This window comes from Chrysemys picta, chromosome 9 (genome assembly GCF_011386835.1).
Source record: "Chrysemys picta bellii isolate R12L10 chromosome 9, ASM1138683v2, whole genome shotgun sequence".
Taxonomy (NCBI): Eukaryota; Metazoa; Chordata; order Testudines; family Emydidae; genus Chrysemys; species Chrysemys picta.
In genome coordinates this window covers 62,119,305-62,145,621 of record NC_088799.1, presented here as the reverse complement: position 1 = coordinate 62,145,621, position 26,317 = coordinate 62,119,305, and the positions used below count along the sequence as shown (strand labels likewise).

The window sequence follows — 26,317 nt, the reverse complement described above, 5'->3', positions numbered from 1 at the left end:
CACAAGTGGAAGAAGGGGAGGAGGCAGCATGAGGAGATGGTGACCCGGGGTTCTGGGAAGCCAGGAGCCAGGTCTGAGGGGTCTTTCAGGTGGGAGGGGTGCAGAGGTCCCAGCCAATACCAGTCTCTCCAGTGAGAGGGGATGGCGGAGAGGTCCTGACCAGTCTTGGTCTCTCTCTAATGGGAGGGGAAAGGGGGAGACGTCCTGGTCTCTCCGGTGAGAAGGTGGAGGAAGTGGGGAGAGTCCCCAGCTGGTCCTGATAGATCTGCTGGGAGTGGAGTGGAGGGAATGGAGATTCCGGCCAGTCTCTCTCACCCAGAGCTGGTCCTTGGAGGTGGGGAAGAAGTGGCAGCTGAAGCTGTCAGTGACCAGCCAGAGCAGGGTGTAAGGAGATGGTGGCCTGGGTTCTGGGAAGCGAGGGTAAGAGACCCCTGCCGAACCCCCAGGGGAGGGATAGCTCAGTGGTTTGAGATTTGGCCTGCTAAACCCAGGGTTGTGAGTTCAATCCTTGAGGGGGCCATTTAGGGAACTGGGGTAAAAATCTGTCTGGGGATTGGTCCTGCTTTGAGCAGGGGGTTGGACTAGATGACCTTCTGAGGTCCCTTCCAACCCTGATATTCTGTGAATCTATGATTCACACAGAAAGACAACCACCCTCCTGGCCTGCCTAGACAGAGAGTGACCCTCCTCCCCATCTGAGTCTGCCCAGAGAGACCGAGACCTCAGCACACCTACCTTGGTGTCGAGCCGCTGTAAGTAGGAACAGATGTACTCTATGCTTGCTCCAAATGGGTGAACATGAAGAAATGTTGAAATTATACCTAGGGAAATAACATGGCAGGGGTCATTCTTGTGATTCAGCTGAGAGCACCAAGATTGCACAGTCTGCATGCAGGGCTTTTCCCTGCATGCGCTGTGCTGGGTCCTGGCCTGTGTGCTGCAATGTAATGTGGAGCACAGCATTTCTTTGGGCAGCAACTCAGACAGCAATATCCCTCAGTCCAATACAGACAACTCTCAAAGTGATTGGGAAGCTCCTGCAATGGGCAACATGAAGCACTATGAGATGCAGCAATGGGTCTGCATCAACATGAGGAGGACGGGCCCTCAAAGAGGTGGAAGGAGACAAAGAGGGAGAAGGGTGAGAGACACAAAGGAGGGAGATAGTGGCAGGTATGCACATTAGTTCCCAAACATTTTGCTGAACCAAATGAAGGCAGGTCTGGCTGTGCCCAACAGGAGCAGAAACCACCTGACCATCAACAGAGCAAGCAGACAGCAGGTAGACGAAGCAGACAGGCCCCCAGCATATCCATGAAGCAGTGCCCACAGCACCAGAAGCAAAACGAGCCCAGGCCCATGAGACCCAAGCACTAGGATTCTGTCTCCCACCCAGAGACACATGGTCCTCCACAGCCCAGACTTTAACTCTTTGGGATTGACCCCTAGGAAAGAAGTTTGGACATTTTCTGCAGTTGACTTTAATTGATTTGTGGGGAGGAGACAGCTCAGAGGGAACTAGGATTTGGAGGATGGGGTTTATTCCTGAGGAGCATGGGGGAAAGGAGGAACAGATTTGGGGTGGGACAGAATGTGTACGGGGGAGCACAGGGTGTGTGCAGGGGGAGATGGGCTGGTTTGAGGGCTCAAACCTGCAGTTTCCCCAGGAAGGAAATGAAAGTTTCCCTCATGAACCGGGGCCAGATTGGGGGTTTCACTGGGACTGGGAAGAAGGCAGGGCTGGGCATGCCCTTAGGGTCCGGATTGCTTTAACAAGGCAGCACCCTCCACTTTCCTCCTGGCAGGTGCTTTGAGAGCAGCTAAGCAGCATTCTATCAAGAGTCTGCTGTCAAGGACCTGGGTTGGGAGCTGTCCATTACCTCTTTTTAAGACTGTCTCAGTCACAGGGGAACTTGAAAGACTCAACATCATTATGTCTAAACTCAGTATTTCTAAAACGAGTGATAACAATGTAAAATTATCAACAAAAACTGCTGGGCATGAAAAATTACAAAACAACCATATCAGATGCTCCAAAATCTCTGCTTTCATTCCTTCTGAAGCATCTGGCATTGGCCACTGGGCTAGACGGACAATTGGTTGGACCCAATATGACCATTCTTATGTCCTTATCCTCAGTAGCATGCAAGACTTTGGAACAAATTGTGAAAGAGAATAATTAAATTAATGAGGTAAACAGAAAAGGGGGTGACTAACCTGATTTCCTTCTTTGAGAAAAGAACTGATTTTTTTAGATAAGGGAAATGCAGTAAAAATAATATGTTTGGACTTCAGTAAAGCATTTGACATGGTACCACATGGGAGATTATTAATAGAGAAAATGGGGATTAGTCCAAGAATTGTAAGGTGGATAAAGAATTGACTAAAGGGGAAAAAGCAATGCGCTGTGTTGAAAGGTGAATTATCAGATGGGAGGGAGGTTATGGATTGGTCTTGGAACCAATCTCATTTAATACTGGAAGAAAAAAAAGGAGTGTAATCAAGGGTTCCTCTTCACCATGAGGTCTAGAAGCAGATCTTTTAAATGGAAGCTTCAATTCTGGAGCTACCCTGAGATGACAAGTTGATTTGATGATCAAAATATTTGTCAGCAATAATCATGACAAAGCTAGAGTTATGATTAACAGTGTCAATACAACAGAAATTAGCATATTAATACATTTTTAAAGTAGCCAATAACATTGAGCTTGATACAATCTAATGGCTGGATTCTGGAGGCAGACAGAGCTCTGCTTAGCACAAGGTGATGGGTGGCAAAACAGGTTTTACATCACATTTACTCTCCCCTGGGCCCGGGTCTGGCCAAAGGCAGAATCAGCCCCTAGGGTTATTCTTCCTTATACCTGGCTGCCTACATCCCCAGCAGATCATTTGGGCAGCTGGGAATAACCGGCCCAGAGGCAAGTCGGCCATTGCCCCTACACCAGGGGAGCACTAGGGGAGCTGGGGACACAACATAGGAATATACCTAAGTACACTGGAATACACCACGTGGGGACTCCCTGTACACCAGGTGAATTTCCAGCTGGCCAGATCTACTGAGTTTCCAGCCCCTTTGCACCATGGGATCCAAGAATCAGATTGTGTAAGTGAGTCAGTTCTGCTCTGTCTAAAACTTTAAGGCTCTTCTCATCATATTATCTGAGTGCCTGGCTGTGTGGCCCTTGTTCATTGCCAAGAGAACATCATCTCACTGCATGGTCTCTGTTCCATGAACTGGACTGAAGCCTGTTGGTAAGGGTCTAGGATCTTGGCTGTCATGCGATCAACCCTGGGTGAACTTCTTAGTTAGTTAGTCCAGCATGGGTGGCGCTGGGTGGTAGCTGGAAAGTGGTCAGTTGGCTGAATTTTAGCATGCTTCTGAAGTGGTGGTGGTGGATTTCCTTCCTCAAATGAAAAGTTGTTAATCTCAATGATTATGCATCCCACATGCTTTAGCTAGTAAAGGACTGGATCAGCATGGCAGGGAGCTCAGTTTTCCTGCAGTACTTTTTAAGACTTTTTTGTGTGAATAGAGCAAATGCAGAGAAGGAAGAGATCACATTATCAACGTAAGTTCATTATATGTTTCCTGGTGTCCCAATTCAATGTGGGCAATTTTCTCCGAGAACAGGCTAATGGTTCTTCACAGCAGGAGGTGCCAGGCTGTGGACATGCGTGAAGGCAAGTGTAGTTTAACAACATAATTCAGTCTAGAACAGTTTAGTGGGTCATGATTTAGCAGCTGCTATGATGGAGGAGCACTTATGGTCCATGAGATTTTGGACCTTAAACATGGTCTTGGGTCCAGGACTATATATTGTCTATCCTGTACTTCAGAGCACTGTCAATTGGAGAAAAAGGAGAAAACTTTTTAGTAGCAGGTTGTTTAAAAAAAATGGAGAGTGTTTGAAACTGCTCAGAGGTTTGGAATGTGAAAATATGTCCCAGGGAGGCAGATGTGACCTTGTCTAGATGAAGATTCAGTGGAATGATGCTAGCCCTAGCTTGACCTGTGACAAAGCAACTGCACTTTAGCAAGTGCTAAAGTGATAAAAGCCCAGCAGGGAGAGTGCAGGCAAGGGGATCAAAGGTGCATAACATATCAATATATCCGATGAAAGTCACCATCCCATACATAGTACCAATGTGCACAAGTGTACAGCATGTGTCATTGAGTGACTAGAACAGATCTAGGTACATGACATGAGACCTCTACGTGAGCAATGCACAAAGGGTGAAATCCTGGCTCCAGTGAAGTCAGTGGGAGCTTTACCATGGACTTCAGTGGGACCTGCATTTCACCCCTGGCCTGCTATTGTAGCAGTCCATGAAACTGAGGAAAGAAGCACATTCAGAGACTGGAAGAGCTGCATTTACAATACCTCCTGAGAGGATCTCTCATGGAGTCTGAATCTATGTAGCATGGATGGCAGCATTACAACAGTCTTGCCATTAGCAGACATACTGTACCATGAGTCTTACCTACTAATAAAGCTTCTCGTTCAGATTTGACAGGGCTACAGCTCAGGGTCCTCTCAAGTGGGGACTCCTTCTCCTGGCTAGATGCACAGATCCTGTAAGTACTGCTCTCCTGTAAAAACAACACCGTCCACTCCATACCTGCACAATACAGCACTCATTCTAATTAATTAAATGCCAGCTTAGTTTTTAACTTGAACAGTTTTTACAGAGTTGCAATTCTTGTTTTCCTGGTTCAATGTGTCAATACATTGTTTACGTCATAAAATACATCCCACAAAACACATGGGATGTGCAATGGGGGACATTGGTCATGTTGCTGTGGGAACCTTTATATTTGCCTTGATCAATTCCTCCCACTGTTAGAAAAAAGTGTCCTTACAGTATTTGCATGTAACAGACTATTAGCTTAAAAATAAATCTTAGATGGAAACAGTAAGACTAATGATGATAATGACACTAACCTAATTTGTAAAGCACTTTGAGAATTATGAATGAAAAGCACCATATAAGAGCTTGGTATTATTATTATTAACAGTTGTGTTCTGTTTCTCTAGGTATTAAATTCCCTGAATTTAAGTCACACTGGGATTGGTAAGTCAAACTGGGTTCTTTCCAACACATGCATCCTCACCATTAATAAAGGCCTTGGCAGGCCATAGTAGGCCCCTAGCGATCCCTATGTAACCTCATTGCCTCCAATAGTTTTCCACAGGAGTAAATGACTGGAACTTAGTATACAATTCAGCTGATGCTGTTCAAAATAAGAGGGAAAAAACATGGGTGATGTCATGGTAGGAATCTGCAGTAAAGGAAATCAGGAAGAGGAGGTGGATGAGGCATTTCTAGAACAAATAACAGAAATATCGAAAACACAGGCCCTGATAGTAATGGGGGACTACCCAGACATCTGTTGGAAAAATAATCGGGCAAAACACAAAATTTTCACTAAGTTCTTAGAATGAGTTGGGGACAACTTTTTGTTTAAGAAAATGGAGGAAGAAGTTAGGAGGGGGACAGCTATTTTAGACTTGATTCTGAGAAAAAGGGAGAAATAGGTTGTAAATCTGAAGGTGAAATTTGAATTTGGGTGAAAGTGATCATGAAATGATTGATTTCATGATTCTCGGGAAAGGAAGGAGTGACAGCAGCAGATTAAGGACAATGGACTTCAAAACAGCAGACTTTAACAAACTCAGACAACTGACTGTAAGTGTGGTTTAGCTGACATGAGCAGGCCCAACTTAAGACAGGACGTGCCTGAACAAGCAACTGTTGAACAGGCCTGAAGACATAACTGCTGAAACAGCTAGCTATTGCGAGTGTGTTTATAGTAAACAAAGTAGGCAGAAACACCCTGAACTTACAAACTTGCCTTACACAATCTGCAAAGCAATTGGTCTTTACATGCAAGAAGTATAGACGTTAGTAGCTAGGAAAGATGTATATAAACTGTGTGATGTGTGACATGAATTGGAATTGTGGTATCACCCTGTACCTAAACGCCCTGCATCTGGGCCTGGCCAGCGTAGGCAAAGAGCTGTAACATGCCTAAAAAAGTAACCTCAATGATGAGCTGGAGTCAAGAGAATTTTTTGGATACCAGAGAACTGGATAAGTCTTCTTCCAAAACTGGATGAGGTGTTCTGGATAAGACGAGTGGAAAGATCTTGGAGGAAATCCCAACACTGGTAGGTAAGGTCCCCTTGGAAGAAAATCTAAAGGATGAAGGAGTTCAAGAGAGCTGGCAGTTTCTCAAGGAGACAATATTAGAAGCACAACTGCAACCTATCCCGATGCGAAGGAGAGATAGGAAAAACAGTAAGAGGCCAATATAGCTCCATCAAGAGCTCTCTAATGACCTGAAAATCAAAAAACAAATCCTACAAAAAATGGGAATATGTGTAAATTGCTATGAAGGAATACAGAAAAATAGCACAAGCATGTAGAGACAAAATCAGAAACACTAAGGCACAAAATGAGTTACACCTGACAAGGCAATAAGAGGTTCTTTAAATAAATTAGGAGCAAGAGAAAGACAAAGAAAAGTGTAGGTCCCTCTACTCAGCAGGGAAGGAAAACTAATAACTGATGATATCAAGAAGGTTGAGGTGTTTAATGCCTATTTTGCTTAAGTCTTCACTAAAAAGCTTAATGGTGACCAGATATTCAACACAATTAATATTAACAAGGGTGAAGGAGCACAAGCCAAAAAAAAAAAGGAAAGAATATTTAGATAAATTAGATGTATTCAAATAAACAGGGCCTGAGGAAATTCATCCTAGGTCAATTAAGGAACTAACCAGCTGAGGCAATCTCTCAACCATTAGTGATTGTCTTTGAGAATTCATGGAGAATGGGTGAGGTACTAGAGGGCTAGAGAAGGGCAAACATAGCACCTATCCTTAAAACGAGGTGGAACTGGGAAATTATAGATTGATCAGCCTAACTTCAGTCCCTGGAAAGATACTGGAACAAATTTGTAAACAATCAATTTGTAAGCACCTAGAGGATAATAGGGCTATAAGGAACAGCCAGCATGCATTTGTCAAGAACAAATCATGCCAAATCAATCTAATTTCCTTCACTGGGAAGGTTACTGGCTTAGTGGTTGGGGGGAAAGCAGTGGACATGATATATCTTGATTTTAGTAGGCTTTTGACACAGTCCCACATGACATTCTCAGAAGCAAACTATGGAAATGTGGTCCAGAGGAAATTACTATAAGGTGGGTACACATCTGGTTGAAAGACTGTACTCAAAGAATAGTTATCAATAATTCATGGTCAAACTGGGAGGGCATTTCTAGTGGAGTCCCATGGGGTCAGTCCTGGGTCCAGTAATTCCTAACTTGGATAATGGAGTGGAGAATATGCTTATAAAATTTGTGGATGATAGTAACCTGGGAAGGGCTACAAGCACTTTGGGGACAGGATTACAATTCAAAATGACCTTAACAAATTGGAGAATTGGTCTGAAATCAACGAAAAGAAATTCAACAGAGACAAGTGCGAAGGACTACACTTAGGAAGGACTAATCAAATGCACAACTACAAAATGGGGAATATCTGGCTAGGTGATAGTACTGCTGAAAAGGATCTGGAAGTTATGGTAGATCACAAATTGAATATGAGTCAATAATATGATGCAGTTGCGAAAAAGGATATTATTATTCTGGAGTATATTGACAGGACTGTTGTATGTAAGCCAAGGAAGGTAACTGTCCTGCTCTACTCAGCTCTGGTGAGACCTCAGCTGGTGTACTTTGCCCAATTCTGAGCACCACACTTTAAGAAAGATGTGGACAAATTGGAGTGTGTCCAGAGGAGAGCAACAAAAATGATAAAAGGTTTAGCAAACCTGACAGCAAAAACTGGGGTTGTTTAGTCTTGCCGAAAGATGACTGAGAAGACCTCATAACAGTCTTCAAATATGTTAAGGGCTGCTATAAAAAAGATGATGATCAATTATTCTCCATGTCCACCGAAGGAAGGAAAAGAATCAACGGGCTTAATCTGCAGCAAGGGAGATTTAGGGTATATATTAGGAAAAACTTTCTAGCTCTCAGGGTAGTTAAACTCTGGAATAGGCTTCCCAGGAAGGTTGTACAATCCCCATCATTGGAGTTTTAAAGAACAGGTTGGACAAACACCTGTCAAGGATCGTCTAGGTTTACTTGGTCCTGTCTCAGTGCAGGGGGCTGGACTTGAGTTCTCAGGGTCCCTTCCAGCCCTAAATTGCTATGATTCTATGATAAGATTGGAATAGACTCTAGCTCACTTTCCCAGATCTGTGTCAGCTCGGCAAGGCTATGGAATAAAAAGCAGTAAATCATTATTACTAAACTGAATGGATCTAACTCAATACACACTTAGGGCAGCTCTGCTGATAAAGGAGCTGCTGTTTTTACATCGTCCCCTTTTCAGAACAGAACTTCCCCTTGCAGCCTTGATTCAAGAAAGCACTTCAACAATCAATACAATGTAACCACGCTTTAAAGTTAAGCATGTACTTAAGTGTTGTCCTGAATTCTTGACTGATCTAAGAAGGGACAGAGACTTCTCTAGGGAACAAATAGTCTGTTTATCCACAGAACAGGTGTAGCAAAGCATTAAAATGCAAGTGTTGCCTATTACGTCATCTCCTGCCATTGTACATCAACCCTGCTCAGCCGGGTGCGGCAGTTAACCTTTCACCTCTCTGCAGAGGCCAAAAAAAGGACAGTCACTTGGCCAGTTGTTGGTAGGTGCTGAAAGTGAATCCATCATCCTCACTCGTTATGAACCAGACAGCGATCAGCTGGCAATGACTTTCAGTCACTCCTGATGTGGCTGGATTTGAACCAGTGACAGACACGGGTCAATCCCCAGAACTAATCAATCTGCAAGGAAGCTACTTTCTAAATCCAATTACTTAACCAAAGGGATAGTGTGTTGGCCTGAAGATTGGAACTAGCAGAGTCCCACTCTCCCTCTCAGTCTTCTTGCTGCTCCAGAAAGGGAGTAACCTGCACCAGGTCTATACTCGGTGGCAGGTACTCCCCAACATGCCAGTGAAGTTACAGAGATGGGTGCATGCTCTGCCCACTCCTGCCCCCTAACACTCTCCTGTGTGGGGAGGAGATGTAGCAGCCCTACGAAGCCTGCTTTCCTAATTGTATTGTTGCAGATAGCCAGCAAGGAGTGTGGCCCTTTGAGAGACATACATAAGGGTCTCCTGCAGTCTGTAGGTAGAAGAGCCAGATCACATATTACTAAATCAGTAAAAGAGGGCACAATATTTTCCTCAAGGCGCAATCGGGAACTCTGTCTGGATGCCAACTCTGTCCACATATCTCTTCAAGTGACACCATCATAGGACCTAATCACATCAGCCATGCCATCAGGGGCTTGTTCACCTGCACATCTACCAATGTGATATATGCCATCATGTGCCAGCAATGCCCCTCTACCGTGTACATTGGCCAAACCAGACAGTCTCTATGCAAAAGAATAAATGGACACAAATCTGACATCAGGAATCATAACGTTCAAAAACCAGTAGGAGAACACTTCAACCTCTCTGGTCACTCAGTAACAGACTTAAAGGTGGCAATTTTGGACAGAAAAGCTTCAAAAACAGACTCCAATGAGAAACTGCTGAACTTGAATTAACTTGCAGACTAGATACCATTAACTTGGGCTTGAATAGAGACTGGGAGAAGCTGGGTCATTACGCAAATTGAATCTATTTTCCCATATTAAGTATCCTCACACCTTGTCAACTGTCTGAAATGGGCCATCTTGATTATCGCTACAAAAGTTTTTTTTCCCTCCTGCTGATAATAGCTCATCTTAATTAATTCGCCTCTTAGAGTTGGTATGGCAACTTCCACCTTCTCATGTTTGTGTGTGTGTGTGTGTGTGTGTGTGTGTGTGTGTGTGTGTGTGTGTGTGTGTGTATACACACACACACACACATATATTCTTACTATATGTTCCATTCTATGCAGCTGATGAAGTGGGCTGTAGCCCACGAAAGCTTATGCTCAAATAAATTTGTTAGTCTCTAAGGTGCCACAAGTACTCCTGTTCTTTAATCAGGGAACAGATATTTTTGCAGAGGGACAGGACGTTAGGATGCAGCAAGTCATCGCATACCCTGAGTCTGCTCCCCATACCACAGCTCTATAGAAATGTACTTCTTTACCAGCCTGAGATGATGCTTAATGTGATGGTTTCTTGTTTCCTAACCTAGATGCGTCAGGCTTATATACTTAGCTCCAAACAGTGGATCCATTTATTATGAACTGTCACCACTTCTCTCAGTAAGATGCTCTACCTAAAGTAGCAGAAAGAAACACACTGACTTACATTTCCTTGATTATCAGCCACGTCTCTCTCCTTGTCCTCTTCATCTGCCATCTCTTGCTACATTCCGTTACAGAAAGGGAAAAGGTTATAATCTTTAGCATAGTTGGTAAAATATTAGCTTTGTTCATTGATCTTTGCAAATGAAGCTCTCAAACTGGAGCAATCTAATTGAGATTCAGATACTTTAACAACCAGAAAGACAATTACTGTGTGTAACCCCTGATCCAGTACATAGCACTAGCTAGTTCTAGGAGATAGGATATCTCCATTAATGGGGGGGGGGGGGGGATTGACATAGCTCAGTGGTTTGAACATTGGGCTGCTAAACCCAGGGTTGTGAGTCCAATCCATTTAGGGATTTGGGGCAAAAATCCGTCTGGGGATTGGTCCTGCTTTGAGCAGGGGGTTGGACTAGATGACCTCCTGAGGTCCCTTCCAACCCTGATATTCTATGGTTCTATGATTCTAAGGCACAGGGGGAGGGCAAATTCTCATGTCAGGGAGGTATTGACCAGATCTGTGCCATCACTGTCCAATTGGATCTACTGTACTCAGTGAACAGAGTTGTGCGGGGCCTTCACCTCATGTGAGGATGTATACAGAATGGTTGTCATCCTCCCTCCCAGCACACAACAGACAGTGCTCTGAGGAGGCAACGGCCAGCCAAGATATACCTCATGAAAACAGTTAGTGCAGAGCACAGGGGGGAGGAGGTGGTTTGGGAGAGGAGCAGAGAGAGGAAGGTGACACTTTATAAAGCCAACAGAAAATCAATCCGTTGACTCAAACAACTCCCACTTCCCCTGCTGACCATACCTATGTCCCTGAGACCTCAGTGGGTGGTCTTAGCAAGCTTGCTGCAACACACAGGTAACAGATAATAGTTAACAGTTAAGGGAGCTCTACTTCTCTCTGGGCCCAGCACTGACAAATGGGTGTGACTACAAGGTGCAGTCAGTAGATGGGAGCAGTCAAACAACAGCAAGAATCTACATGTGATGGTAAGAGCTGGCCAAGAGGCTCCTCTACTCACAGCCCAGCACAGACACTCCATGTGGAAATGCTCCGGACTTTTGAATCCTCATTAAAGCCAAGTCCCAAATCCTGGCTGCGGGTTCTGAGTCTAGCTCACTAACTAGACAATGTTTGCCAGGGCATTCCCTGTGGCACTCGCAACAGCAGCTACAGTGCAGATGGGGGCCAACTGGGAACCTTGGGAACATGCTGGCCATTCCAGACCAGGCAGCTCTTTCCAGCTCCCCAAGGAGCTCAATCAGTGCTCATTTTTGGAGCAGCAAACCCTTCTTTCTTTCTTTCTCTCTCTCTCAACAGGCCAGGATTGGTGCAGGGGATCTAATAAACCACAGCTAGAAGTTCATGCTGTGGAACCCTTCACAGCCTTTACCTTCTCTTTCCTCTGCCTTCCCTCCTTGTCTATTGGTTGCCTTTGACATCATCAGACAGGTTCTTTTGGAAATCTTCTCCCCCGTGGGTTTCCATGATTTCATCCTCTCCTGATTCTCTAACTCTCAAGCCCTCGGTATCTCAAACAGAAGGTGCACCTCCCATGCCCCCCCCCCTTCTTCATGGGGCATCCCACTGTAGGCCTCCCTCTTCAGCTCCCTCAGAGCCTCTCTCCGGATTATCATCTCTGCCAACTTAGCTTTGCAACCATTTCTACACTGACACCTCACAGATCTACCTCGCTGCTTGGGACCTGTTCCCTCCATCCACACTAATAGCCTGGTTGCTTGACATCTCCTTGGGGGTGTCCAGTCATCTCTGAAACCGAACATGGGCGAAACTGCGCTCCTGATCTTCCCCTGAAGCCCTTCTCCCTCCCCACTTTCTATATCATGGTGAAGAGTATCACCATCCTCTGTGTTGCTCAATCCCAAAATTTCAGCTGCTTCTTTGATTTGTCCCTGTCTTTGTCTCCACACGCACAGCCCATGGCTAAATTTTGTGGCTTCTACCTGCACATCTCCAAGACTGGACCCATCCTCTCTGCCCACATGGCCCCAACTCCTGCCCTAACCCTGATCATCTCTCACCAGGAGTACAGTAAGGTAACTTCCATTCATCAAGATGCTCTTTTCCAAAATTTAGTCCAATTTAGTCTTAAATTCTATCTAAATGGGTGCTGTGTGGACGAGTCCAGTAATGGGCCCAGTCCTGTGTAGTGCTGAGTGCCTCAGGATTGCGACCTATTGTTCTTCAACATGTGATAGACCCAGGCCAGTTGGGTACAGCAGAATAGCAGAAGGCAGATATACTGGCCACTGGATTAACAGTTTTCTGTTCCCTGACTGACTGGAGCAGGGGCTGCTCCAGGCTAATGAGAACACCTGACTCTAATTAACCTGCAAAGAGTCAGGTGAGGTCATTAAGCTAATATGACCACCTGACTCTAATTAAGGCCCCGCTGATACTATAAGAAAGGCTCACTCCAGTCAGGCAGAGGAGAGCCGGGGAGAGAAAGCGTGGCTGAAGGGCTGGTTAATGAAGACACCCTCAAACCATCAGTAAAGGAACCCTAAGGTAAGAGTGAAGAAGGGAGAAGCAAGAGAGCTGTGGGGAAGTGGCCCTGGGAAATGTAGCAACTCTGGCAGTGAAAGGTTGGCTGCCAAGAGCTGCTACCATGAGGGTCCCTGGACCGGAACCCGGAGTAGAGGGCAGGCCTGGGTTCCCCCCAACCCACCACTACAGGAACATCTCCTGGGAGGGGAAGTCAGGCCCCTGTCAGCACAGGAGGCTAAACTGTTCTGAAATAAGCCCCCAGGGACAACAGAGACTGTGGGAGTTCTCTCACCAACCTCCTTGCTAGCCTATGATGAAAAGGGCTCATTAGACTGTAACCCTGGCCCTAGAGAGACAAGGGCTACGTGGAGGGTCACAGTGAGCCACTGAGGCTAGCATAAACCGCCTTGAAGCGCAGGACCCATGGGGGCAAGGTCAGAGCTTTGCCACAAACCGTATTCCTTCCTCTTTGTCACTTGCCTAGGCTACAGGAATGTATTTGTCCAGCCCAGCCCTTTCTGCTTAGAGTAACATTTCACCCGATGTTCCAGTCCACTGCCTCCCATTAACTCTACCCTCTAAGCCACAGTGGATCTTAGGCTGTTCCAACAGCACATTGCAACTGAATGGGAGGTTGGTAACAGCTGTTTATGAGGGACATTACAGAGGTTCATCTTCAAAGAAGTGGGGATGAGTATAGAGGATCAATCCCAGTGCATGGGAACCACTGATTTAAATCAAGACATTACAAATACTGCAAAGTCATCTATTTTACATTAATTTAAACAGGATATAGTGGTGTTTTTGATACAAACATTTATCTGGAAGGATAGAGGGAGTAAGAACAATATAAAACAATCAACTCCAAGCCTGTAGAATTTTAGGCTGGGATTTATAAAGGAGTTGGGTCCCCAACGCTCATAGAATTTCACTGGAACGGACACCTAACACCCCTTGCAAATCCCAGCCTATTGTCTACACAGCTGTATTTCAGCACAAATAGCAATGAATCCTCTATCTGATGGCTTAAAATTATTAGCATTTGGATAACACTGAGCAGGCCCTTTAGCTTCACACACAGAAGTTCTGCACCAACTCCTAGTTCTGCAATCTAGTTATAGGTTCATAGATTCTGCAATACTGATCCCAGAATCCAGCATCTTCAAGAGGTGACCTATTGAAGAATTGTTCAATTGACACTTTGTGTCAAACTCAAGATGAAGAAATAATTCTCTACAGCATCATGTTCTGCTAGCATATCCACTTTATCAAGCTTCTGAGATCACAAAATCCTAATTAACGGAATGCCACATTTATCTGAGCCATCAGCAAAAAGACAGCAAGAAAACAAATTACTGTCCAAGAGAGTTCTGTGATTAGAAATAAAATCTTCTAATGTAAAAGCTTTCATTCTAAAGAAGTATTTATTATTTCCCTTCATGTCATACAAAATAAATGTAAATATATTGTAGCAACATTGCTGGAAACATTAAATCCATAAACATCTTTTAGAGAATGTAGATCAGAACATATCTTTAAATGCAAGTATAGGATTTACTGGGGATAATGTAGAACTGCTCTTTATCTCTTTAAAATGTATTCTTTACCATATTTAGCATTGATGCTGTTACAGAAAAAACAAACGTTCCAGCTGAAATGATGTGCACTGGAACATGAGAGCTAGCCTGGAAATGTACACAACTGTCTAGGGAAGGTTGCCTCATTGCAGCCTGAAAGAAGAACCATTAGGCAGATTCACTGCTGACATAAATCCTCAGGCTATGCAGGTAATGGTTCAGCACACTGCACCTTCAGTGACATTTCCTGTCCTTCTGGGGTCCAAATGAGATTCAGATGAGAGGGAGAGGGGTAGGTGACATTGTGCAAGCAGAGGCTCGAAAGGCTTTTTTTCAGGTAAATCAATCCTACAACATCTCAGTGTGTATGGACACCCAAAAAACACAGTATCAGTTTCTCTCTAGGGAATGCTCCACCATCTGTGCATTTCAGAACTGGCACTCTGGATGCTTCCGTGTGACTTAAGAGCAAGTTGGATCAATGAGTTTGGTCCCATAGGGTTTGTATAGATTTTTGGACAAGGTACAGGGGCCTCCTTTCAGAAGCCACAGTCAGCAACCCTTGTTGTGCCTCCTGAGCGTCCCTGGTGGGTGGGCTGTACTCCTAATGCACTATGTGGTACTTTATGGTGGAAAAACTATGTTTCTATGTCCTTTCTGTGAGCCTGAAAACTATGAACAGAGCCCTCTCCCCTGCACAAGGACTCTGAACTGCATTCATAGAATATCAGGGTTGGAAGGGACCTCAGGAGGTCATCTAGTCCAACCGCCTGCTCAAAGCAGGACCAATCCCCAGACAGATTTTTGCCCCCGATCTCTAAATGCCCCCCTCAAGGATTGAACTCACAACCCTGGGTTTAGCAGGCCAATGCTCAAACCACTGAGCTATCCCTCCCCCCTCTTCTACAATTTCTCCTTGGAATTATTGTATCAAAAGGTGCAGGTAGTGTAGAAGAGCACTAAAGAATGTCATTGCTGTGACGCTGTCAAGACTGCTACGCTGTTATAGCTGCTCAACGCTTCTGTCCTTGGAACTCTGCTGTTATCAGCACAAGCAGAGAGCGCAGCCTGCTAATTCAGCAGACCTCAATGTTACTCATAGGGAAAGACCACAGGCATGGTTGGGTGACAAAGGTACTCGGCCAGGTTTATTGTCCTCAAGAGTTGCACAACTTGCACAAGCACATTAACACGAGTGCCAGATGGCAAGGAGTGCCTCAGTCAGCAGCGGGAGTTTCTGCTGTCCCCTTGGCCGCACAAAAGATTAAGGCAAGGTACCCCGACATTTATAGACTAAGCCAAACAATGGGATAAGCAACTTACATACCACCTTGAGTGGTTCATGACATCTGTTTATCATCGCTCCTTGTTCCTGATATCTTGGACAAAACATTCCTATTCATTGTTCTGTCAAACCACCACCTTATCTGTACTAGATTGGGGTATATCTATACTAGCCTTCTAAAAGATATTTACATAAGTATCTAGTGCCTAGTACACTAACAACAACTTTGCCAAGTTCATGTACCAAACAGTGAACTTGTAAGCATCTACTTTAATACATGGCCTGACTTTAGTTCACAGCCTCTCATTCAGGCCTCAGATCTTGCACCCAAGCCCAGTGCTCCAGCTCTCGCTCTCTCTCTACTACAGATGGTGCCTGGAAACTCTGTCTTCAATGGAATTCTGTTGGACTAAGGAATGTAAAATTTGGCTCCATGTTTTCAGCATTTTAGGCTCTTATCAGCTTTCCTCTATGAAGATCTATTTGGGAGGGGAAAGGAATTTTACTTGCTCTTGAAAGTAACAGTGTTCATGCTGACTACTGTAGTTTTCACAAACATTTGGTAGATGAGTCTGCATTTTGCAAAGCATTCTCTTAAGACATGCACTTAGTTTTGTTCTCTTTTGCTATGGAAAGCAAAGGTGCACGAAACAACTTTACTTTCATGAAAAGAGACATGGATGTTTGAATGGCATTGTAAGCACCAGAAATTCTGCCATGTATATTCATGCGGTGGTTCCAACTCCAAAATATCCACAAAGTCCGCACTGATAAATGTGGTAGCAAATCTCTTTAGGAGTCTGCCAGTTGTTCAAACAAAGCAGACCATTGCCACTCAAGGCAGCCCCAGGCTATCTCCTCCACCTGTACCTTGTGCTGCACACAGAGCGAGCTATGACATCCAAAGGCGACAAGCCTAGCAACAGTCTATTACTGAAACGTCATACAGAAGCCTGGAGGCCTAGACTGTACATACCTGCTCCTTCAGGGTTTCTAACAACATTTCCATTTGTACTTTGTCTTCCTTCACTTTTTCTAGCTCGGCTTCTCGTTTTTTGTATTCCTCTTGCAATTTCAGAAGATGCTAGAAGAGAAAAGGTCAATTCAGACCACAGCCTGACTTTCACACATCATTGTTTTAGAGAACATGGAATGAGTAACAAACTCTTAGACAAAGACGTGGGTCAAATTCAGAACACTTTTAAAGTTTCCATCCATAAAAGGAAGAAAAACTTCCACAAAATCCTATGGCATGTGACAAACTTCTTTGAATATCGCTAGATATTAAAAAAATGTGTTGGGTTGTTAACATGAGGTAAGGCAGAACTTTCTTGAAGCTCAAGAAAATACCCCAAAACACTACATCCTAGGTTGTGTAGGGTGGTTTGTCCTGTACTTTGTTTTATCCAGACTAACAGAAAAACACCATGATAACTCTATTGTTGTTGCATGTTTTCTAAACAAAAAGTGACGTGTTACTTTTTGTAATATTAGTTTTATATTTCTAGGAAATGCATAATGGTGATTTGCAAAACTGCACATAATTCCTAAATGAGCACCTATAAAAATTAAACAACACAATAAAACTACAAGACTGCATGAAAGAGAAAATGTTCATGCAGAAACTGCATTTCTCAGGAACACTAGGCAAACGTTCAACCCCTTTTTGTGCAGTTATGTTTTAGGCTAGCTATTTTTCCAGGCCTAAAATAGTCCATTTTTTTCCCCCTATCTGTCCAGCTTGACAGCACTTTTTTCTCCCTCACCCACAGAATAATAATTATTGAAATAACATATTTTGCTACACTTCAGAACAATTATCATCTACTCATAGCAATGCTAATATAGGACACCTCCAAAAATAGATTTATGAGATTGCTTTGTCTTTCTACAGGTGTGAAAGGGTCGGCTTACCCCGCACTAGCCCAGACAGGATTAAGCCCCAGGTGTTGACAGCGGAAGTCCCGCTGGCAAGACTGGGCATGCTCCAAGTGCTCTAGCAGTATAAAGGGAGGGAGACTGGCTCATTCTGGGCTGGAGGCTGCAGGGGAAGGACCTGCCTGGGAAGCTCCTGCGGAGGGCCAGCCACAGCCTCTGACTACGCCGGGAATCGCAGCCATCCACAGTCCGCCTGCATCCCGGCGACTGGAGGAGACTCTGGAGACGACTGGACCTGCCGAACACAGGGGAATCGACGTCTCATGGGAAACCCCATCACAGACTCTGGTTGGAAGTGACCCAGGGAGGATGTCGGAGTGGTACCTCCCACCCAGGGAAACTCAGCATGTTTCAGTAGGACCCCCCCGCTGAGTCAGTGGCAAGCCGCTATGACACTGTTAGGGCCCTGGGTTGGGGCCCAGTGGAGTTGAGTGGGCCTGGGCCCCCCCTACCGGGGCAGCCGCACCCCAATGCTATAGATTCTGGCCACTAAGCCATGCTACCCTGCGCCAAAGGGTCGCTTTATGGACTCTGGCCGCTAGGCCACACTGCCCTGCACCGAAGGGTGGCGCTATAGACTCCGGCTGCTAGGCCATGCTGCCCTGTGCTGAAGGGCTGCTTTACGGACGGTGACGGATGACCTCAGGAGCGTGGACCGTCACAACAGGAAACAAATATCTTCTCGCTTCTAGGGAGTTCCTCCTGGTATCTATATAGTCTCAGAATGCAGTACCAGGTTTACCATGGCGCCGGGCCCAGAGTCAGAAGGGGCCCCGGCCAGCCCAATCCCTCGGCAGGCTGAGCCGGCCAGGAAAGCTGCCCCCACGCCTGCTCTGCCCCCACCCCACCTCTTCCCACCCCTGCTCCGTCGCAGCTCTGATCCCTCTCCACCCCGTCCCCCCCAAACCTCCTCCCATGAGCTACGCATCCTGGGGGACTGCAGCAGGGGTCGGGCCCGTCCTGCACTCACTGGGCAGCGGGAAGTAGAGCGACCCGGCCCCAGCCTGCTCCGCTCCACTGGCTCGTGCTGGGGGGCAGTTTCCCCCCTGCCCCCCAAGCCTGGGGAGGAGATGGAGTGGTGGGGAAGGGGCATGGGATGGGGAAGAGAATGGGGCAGGGGAAGCGGGGGCTGGGGAAAGAGGCAGGGAGGAAGGAAGGGGGTGGGATGAGGAGGAGATGGAGCAGTGGGGAAGGGGCATGGGATGGGGAAGAGAAGGGAATGGGGGAAGTGGAGGCAGGGGGGAAGCTGGAGCCCAGCATGCGGCATCCCCTTAGCAGAAGCTGGGGCTCTCCTGTTAAGCAGGCCCATCGAACCCTCACCCTGATAAGCCCCACCTCCCCTGCATCTGTACCACCCTCCCATCTAAGCCCCAACCACCTGCACCCCCACCCAAATGAACCCCACCTCCCCTACACCTAGACTCCCCCCTTGCTGAGCCCCAAACACCTTCTCCTGGATCCCCTGCAGAGTCCCATTGCCCCTGCACCTGGAACCCCCCAATGAGCTTCTGTGCATCCAGATCTCCCACTGAGCTGCCCACACCCAGATTGCCCCACGGAGAACTCTTACCCCTATCTGGATCCCCCCACACTAAGTCCCTCTGCACTTGGATCCTGCTGCCAGACTGAGCCTGCTCACCCACACCTGGTGTGCCTGGCACAGGGGGGCAGGGCCCCAGGCCCTGGGGCGGGCCTGGCCCTTGCACTGTGTCAGGGTTGGGTGCAGCCCCACTGCCAAGTCCCTGTCCCGGGGTGGGGTGGGGTGGGGGAGGCTGCAGGGTAATCTCCCACCTTCTTGCAACCAGTGGCCTGTGCTCCCCACTGCCATGTTGGAGCCTCTACATTTATTTATTGACAAATATAATTTGCAGAATTTTAAAATATTGTGCACAGAATTTTTAATTTTTTGGTGCAGAATCCCCTCAGGAATATGGGGTGCTGTGATGGTGGGAGTCTGAGGAACGTGGTGAGTAGTGGAAAGGTCTATGGGTGGGGGGTGCTGGGTGAGCGGTGTGGTGTGCAGGGTGCTGTGCAGTTGTGGTGGAAGGCCAGTGGGAGAGGTCTCTGGGAGGGGTTGGGGCTGGGCATAGAGATCTATAGTGGAGGTCTCTGGGCTAGGGGGTGCTGGGCATAAGGATGGGGTGCTGGGCATAAGGATGGGGTGCTGGGCAGGGGGGCAGTGTGGTGCAGGCCCACCCTCAAGGGGAAGGGGCAAGCTGGCAGCACAGGGTTGAGCAGGCCATTGTGCAGCTGGCAGCTGCAGGTTTGTAAACAGTGCCCTCCAGCTGGGCTGCACAGAGTGGTGCTGCTCCCGCCACGCTGTGCCTCATTGCCCCCAGCCTGCTCTTCACTCTGGAGACTGACCATCCCATCCCCCTTCACCTTGCCCCATGGGGGCCCACAAATATATTTGGCACCGGGCCCACGAAAAGTTAATCCGGCCCTTCCAGAACGTTCTCGGTTCCTCCAGCACAGCTCACTTGGGAGGTTGCAAGAGTTGGGTTAAACCGTGTGCCACGTAGAGCCCTATCCCTGGTTCCTGCAGACTAGCTGGTGCCAAGGAGGGCTCCTGCCTCAAGGGCCTGTGGTTGCTTGTCCCTTAGCTCTCCTGATCATCTTCCTGCAGAAGCAGATTTTCTCTTCTGCAGCAAATTCTGGCCCCGAGCCCAACAGCTGAAACAGAAGAGACAGCAGAGGATCTGGCTTTCCCTACAACCAGGAAGGAGAACTGTCAATATGGGGAGGCCAGGAACAAGTGATCATTAAAATGTTAATACTTTTTTAAAGCTCAGGTGCTTTTGTGACGACCTTTGTTCCTCTGTGACCTTTACTTGTTTAAAAAGGGCAGTGGACTGACCCAGCACCAGATAAGGTGAGGGATCTCCGAGGTTGCTCGTCCTGGGGTCTGTCTTGTGGTGGGCTATTCTGCACAGTTCCTATTGTGAAGCAACTTGGCTGATAGACGCTATCGTATTTTACATTGGGATATTATTTATATAGCACAAACACAAGCCTTGTTAAGCAACATTGCCAACCCTAAGCAGTTAAAATCAAGAGTCAGGCCCTAAAATCATGAGATTTGCTTAAAATCATGAGATATGAAGAAGAAGAAAAAAAGGTTGGGTTTGCCTTCTAGTTACTGAGCCTTTGGGCTGCACTTGGATCATATTTTCAAGCTTCTTTTTGCAGCATGAGGGCTAAGAACTACAGCGGGGTGAAATTTTTTGACTGAAACTTGGTTTTGATGAAAAAGACAACTATAGAGCAACTGAAACACTTCATAAATTTCAGAGGGGTAGCCGTGTTAGTCTGAATCTGTAAAAAGCAACAGAGGGTCCTGTGGCACCTTTGAGACTAACAGAAGTACTGGGAGCATAAGCTTTCGTGGGTCAGAACCTCACTTCTTGCACTGACTTGCATCTGAAGAAGTGAGGTTCTGACCCACGAAAGCTTATGCTCCCAGTACTTCTGTTAGTCTCAAAGGTGCCACAGGACCCTCTGTTACTTCATAAATTTGCGTCACGTGTGGTAAATAGTTTTGGTCAAAACGAAAAAAAAACCTGGAAATGCCAAAACTTTGACATTTCCCCCAAAGTCTTGTTTTGATTTTTCTGGCTAGATACACAAGGGGATTGAGGCCCCAAAACATAGGAGGAGAACGTGGTGCAGTTAGGGCCCTCACCTGGGCTGTGGGCTATTAAGGCCTGGTCTACACTGGAGGGGGAACTGACCTAAGATACGCAACGTCAGCTACGAGAATAGCATAGTTGAAGTCGACATATCTTAGGTCGACTTACCTCACGGTACGGGGTCGACGTCTGCCGCTCCCCCGTCGACTCCGCTTCAGCCTCTCACCATGGTGGCGTACAGGAGTCGACGGCAGAGCGATCGGGGATCAATTTATCGTGTCTACACTAGACACAATAAATTGATCCCCGATAGATCGATCACTATCCGCCAATCCGGCAGGTAGTGTAGACATACCCTGAGTGGATCTGGGACTGGAAGCTAGGTGTTCTCCCACCAATGAGAGCCCCAACCACTGGGCTAGAGTCAGTGTCACACATTCTCTTTCTGGACCAATGACTGTATCTTATACAAGTGGAACAGCTTCAACATAGGAAAGCCCTATTTCTGAATACCTTATAGCCTGCTGGTTAGTCCACTAACATGGTAGCTGAAAGACCTGGGTTTAAGTTCCTGGTCTTAAAATGGGGATTCAAGTCTGGGTCTCCCCTAGGGTTACCATATTTCCACAATCAAAAAAGAGGACACTGGGGGGGGGAGCCCCGCCCTGCCCCCATCCACTCCCTTCCACTTCCCACCCCCTGACTGCCCCCCTCAGAACTCCCAACCCCCCCTGCTTCTTATCCCCTGACTGCCCCCTGCTGAGAACCCCCCACCCTAACTGCCCCCCTAGGACCCTACCTGTCCCCTGACTGCCCCGACCCTTATCCACTCGCATGGGTGGCAGGGTTATAGAAATTTTGGTGGTGTCCAGAACCCCCCCCCACCTGCCTAAGGTTCTGGGAGGGGGGTTGGGTGGGGGGGAGGAGGTCTGGGGTGCAGGTCCTGGGCTGGGGCTTAGAGTGCAGGAGGGGTGCAGGGTGCAGGCTCTGGGATAGAGTTTGGGTGCTGGGTGCAGGCTCTGGGCTGGGGCAGGGGATGGGTGTGCAGGAGGGGGTGAGGAGTGCAGACTCTGGGATGGAGTTTGGGGGTGGGACGCGGTGCAAAGGGAGGGGGTGTGGGCTTTGGGAGGGAGTTTGAGGGCAGGAGGGGGTGAGGGAAGGGGGAGGGGGTTTGGGAGGGAGTTTGGGGATAGGAGGGAGTGCAAGAGTGAGGGCTGTGGGTCTGAGGATGAGGGGTTCATGATGCAGGAAGGGTACTCAGGGATGGAGCAGAGGATTAGGGTGCAGGGGGATGAGGGGTTCATGATGCAGGAGGGGGCTCAGGGCTAGGGCAGAGGTTTAGGGTGCGGGGGGATGAGGGCTGAGGATGAGGGGTTCATAATGCAGGAGGGGGCTCAGAGCTGGGGCAGAGGATTAGGGTGCGGGGGGATGAGGGTTGGGGCTGAGAATGAGGGGTTCATGATGCCGGAGGGGGCTCAGGGTTGGGGCAGAGGATTAGGGTGCGGGGGATGAGGAGTTTGGGGCGTTGGAGAGGCTCGGGGCTAGGGTGGAAAGGCAGGGTAAGGGCAACCTGTCTTGCCATTAGTGGATGGGGGGCACTAGGACCCGGGGGCAGCAGACAGCAGTTGCTGCTGGCTCTGGCAGTACAAGCAGGCAAGGGAGAGGCAGGCAGGGAGGAGGGGGACGCGGGGAGGGGGGGTGGCAGGTGGAGGCCGGGGACCCATCCAACCCTCCCCCTGCTCCCTGACTGCCCCCCAGGACTCCCCTTAGCATGCCCATGTCAACGTGTAGGCAAAACACACTGCAGGGCTGCAGGCAGCAGGGGGAGAGCAGGGGAGGGGCTCTGGCTGCTGGAGGCCAATGGGAGCGGCTCAATCAGGCCCAGCCACCCAATCAACAGCCGCACTCTGCATGGAAGGGAGGGAGGGAGCCGAGGGGGGAAAATCCCAGACCTTTTAACCTTGTTACCAATTCCTCCTGGACAGCTATTTAGAGACGCAAAAGCCGGACATGTCCGGGGAAATACGGACGGATGGTAACCCTAGTCTCCCCCATCCCAGGTGAATGTCCTAACCACAGAGCTAAAGATTTTAAGGGGGGGGGGGAGGACTCCTCCTCTTCCTGTGGCAGTTTTTGAATTGACCCCTTCATTTCCTTTGGTTTTCTTAAATATTTCTGAAACAAAACATTTCCATTTGTGCTGAATGAAATAATTCCACCAACCCAAAGGAAAAATGTTTCCAGTGTTTCAATTAACTAAATATTCTGATAAACTTTGGTTTTGAATTTTTGAAAACACTGCCAACGAATCAAATCAATTATTTGCCCATCTGAGCTAGAAACTTACTTCTCTGTAAATGAAAGCTGAGTCTCACATCATCACGTGGCCCCAGAAGCTGGGGCTTAAAACATCCCCCCACCAAATCTCACAAGACTTGTCCCCAGCTGTGAGCATTGGCAACAGTGTTTAAAAGACTGGGAAGGCTGCTTCAGGGCCAATCCCACCTACCCACAATATTTAAAATATGGAAATATAAAGTTGAGGGAATAGTGCCTTGCATCCTTTGTGCCTGACCTACAATGGGCCAATATCACACTCCAATGCTCCATAAGACTTTCACCGCTATCCTCAACACATAGCAAACTGCAACACATCCCCCAGTGATACCCAACTCACTCAGAACCTCAGACATTCTTGTTTCAATAGAGTAGCCCACTGGTCTGTCATGGACTCCATAAATTTTGGAGGTCAGTCTGCCTGAACTGTCTGAGGCTGCTGTCAAGATTTACAAGCAACACTGTGCTGGCATTAGGGAGATTAAAGCTGTAGCTGCAAAGGCCTCATATTTTCTCTCTCTCCTCGCTACCTCCAGTTATAGCATGTATCCATACACCAGAGGGGAAGTCACTGGGAACATGTTTGCCCCCAGTGCCCTCTCGCTGTATTAGAAACCCAGAACATTCCATTAACAAGGACAAAAATAGCTTGTAATTTCCACTTTTCCTGCACACCCAAGTTAACAATAAATAGATAGTTCACACCATGTAGTTACTGAGATGTTAACTGTAGACCCTATTGTGATAAAGTAGAAATTTTGGTACTATTTTTATCATTCCCGCACATGCCTCAGTTTTCCTCTGTGCTTTGCATTGCTATGCACAGAGTGTAAAGAATTAAAAGCTGCTCTTGGGGCAGAGCAGGGGACATGAGGCATTTTAACTGTCTAGGGTAGTATGAATGGGTCATTAAAGGACTGGCTGCAAGTGACCCAGAGAAATGGAGGATCTGGAAAAACAACAGGAACCCCAATGGCCAGGCTGTTCACACTTAGCAACCAAAAACCAAGAGGAAGACAATTTTCCCCCACACCTAGACAGGGAAGCAGAGCAAAGGTCCCAGATGGAGAACAAAGGGGAAAGGTATCAGGTGGCTGGTCTCAGAGCTGGCCTTTGCAGAGACTCACAAACTCACCTGGGACTGAGAGACAAAGGGACAGAGAAAGAGAGAGGAAAACAAGACGTTTCATTCAGCAGCATGACTTAAGGGAGTCCCGGCATTGGCCATCTTGGACTCTGTTTTAACCTTTGCTTCTCTAGGCTTATCTATGGACATCCCGATGCTGTGTTCCAGTTGACTAATAAACTCTACTCTGTTTTGATAGTGCTTCAAATGCTCATTGGGTATAGCTACACTGCAATGTAAGCCCAGGGCTAGTGGAACTTGAGTTAGAGGATCCCGGGTTTGAGAACCATGGCCTTGAGCATCTACACTGATTGCCAGTCCTAAATCAAGGATTTTCCAACCCAGACCTGAACCCAGGGCTCTGGCATTAACACTACAGTATGCAGACCCAAATCCAACCAACTGTATTCCAGACTCCCTAGCACCCTCTCAAAATGTGGCTGCTCTAGCCCTTTGTTTGAGGTGCAGCATGGGAAAATTTGGCTGTCCACCTGGCACATTACTGGAAGTTTGAACTGCTCACCAAACACATTCTGCCAAGCCATCGTTTTGGTCTGCAGGCTCCCAACAACTGGAGCCAGCAAAATGGAGAAGAGATTTGAAGAACTACTTCTGCTTGGGCTTTCACTCCTGTTTCAGGAGGTGGGCAGAGCTTCTGTGAGACGCTAGTGAACTTTCAGCAGAGTTTTCTGATCCACCCAAGGCATTTGACAGAGCTAATGATGGAGCAGGAGGAGGAGGACACAGACATCGCAGACTCGAATTGGCTGATGCTGCTCATGACGCTTGCCATAGCTGCTACATAGACCAGTGCTTCAGGTGCAGGGCCACAAGCACAGACTGGTGGGACCACATTGTCTTGCAAACCTGGAACAACCAGCAGTGGATCCAGAACTTTCACATGAAGAAAACTACATTTCTGGAGCACTGTGAGCAGCTTGCCCCAACTCTCCAGCATAAAGACACATGCATGAGGGCATCCATGCTGGTGCAGAAGCGAGTTACTGTAACCATCTGGAAGCTGGCTATCCCAGATTGCTACAGGTTCATTGCCAGCAAGTTTGGTGTTGGAACGCCGACTGTGGGTAAAGTGGTGGCAGAGGTTTCTGAAGCAATCAGGCATGTGGTTTACCCCGGGGCGGTTGCGTCTACAGTGCAAAGTGATAGGGCTCAAACCTTAGGTCCTGGCTTGACTCAGGCTCAAACCTTCCACTCTTGTAGGGTACTAGGCCCTCGGGTCTGAGCCCGAGTCTGACAGATTTGTGTCTAAGATGGAAGGAGGGCTTGGGCTCAATCCTGAGACTGCGCCAAGGCTTACAATGCAGTGTAGGCATACCCACTGAGAGCACTGTGGCCTGGAGGGGTACTGTATAAGTGCCCCACAGGAGTCTGCCTTGGCCGGATTCGCTGCAAGAAGACACAGAGAGAAACAGGGAACACAGGTGCCCAAAGGTCCAGTTTTGGAGTCTTGGCGGTCACAGGTGTGGAACTGTGAGAACCCTGGGGGTTCCAAGAATCAAAGGTGTCACTCCCAAGGGACTCCTTACAGGCTGGGGCAAAGACCAGACCCT

General features: G+C 47.5%; 1 protein-coding gene across 17 annotated transcripts in view; it reads right to left on the bottom strand.

Annotated features, from left to right (window-relative positions):
• The window catches only part of ENOX2 (ecto-NOX disulfide-thiol exchanger 2), a 155,609-nt gene that overhangs the window by 9,960 nt on the left and 119,332 nt on the right, over positions 1-26,317 (bottom strand). For 6 of the 17 annotated variants that reach the window (XR_010590184.1, XM_065556370.1, XM_065556369.1 and 3 more), the window contains 4 exons: positions 16,693-16,800; positions 10,335-10,391; positions 4,486-4,594; positions 736-821 (listed from right to left, as the gene is read on the bottom strand). Coding sequence is in view for 7 of the 17 variants with exons in the window: in XM_065556370.1 (XP_065412442.1) it covers positions 736-821; positions 4,486-4,594; positions 10,335-10,391; positions 16,693-16,800 (360 nt within the window). In the remaining 10 variants the exon portion in view is untranslated. Of the gene's footprint in view, positions 1-735; positions 822-4,485; positions 4,624-10,334; positions 10,392-16,692; positions 16,801-26,317 lie in introns of all 17 variants that reach the window. The other 11 variants (XR_010590187.1, XR_010590186.1, XR_010590185.1 and 8 more) reach the window with 3 other exon arrangements.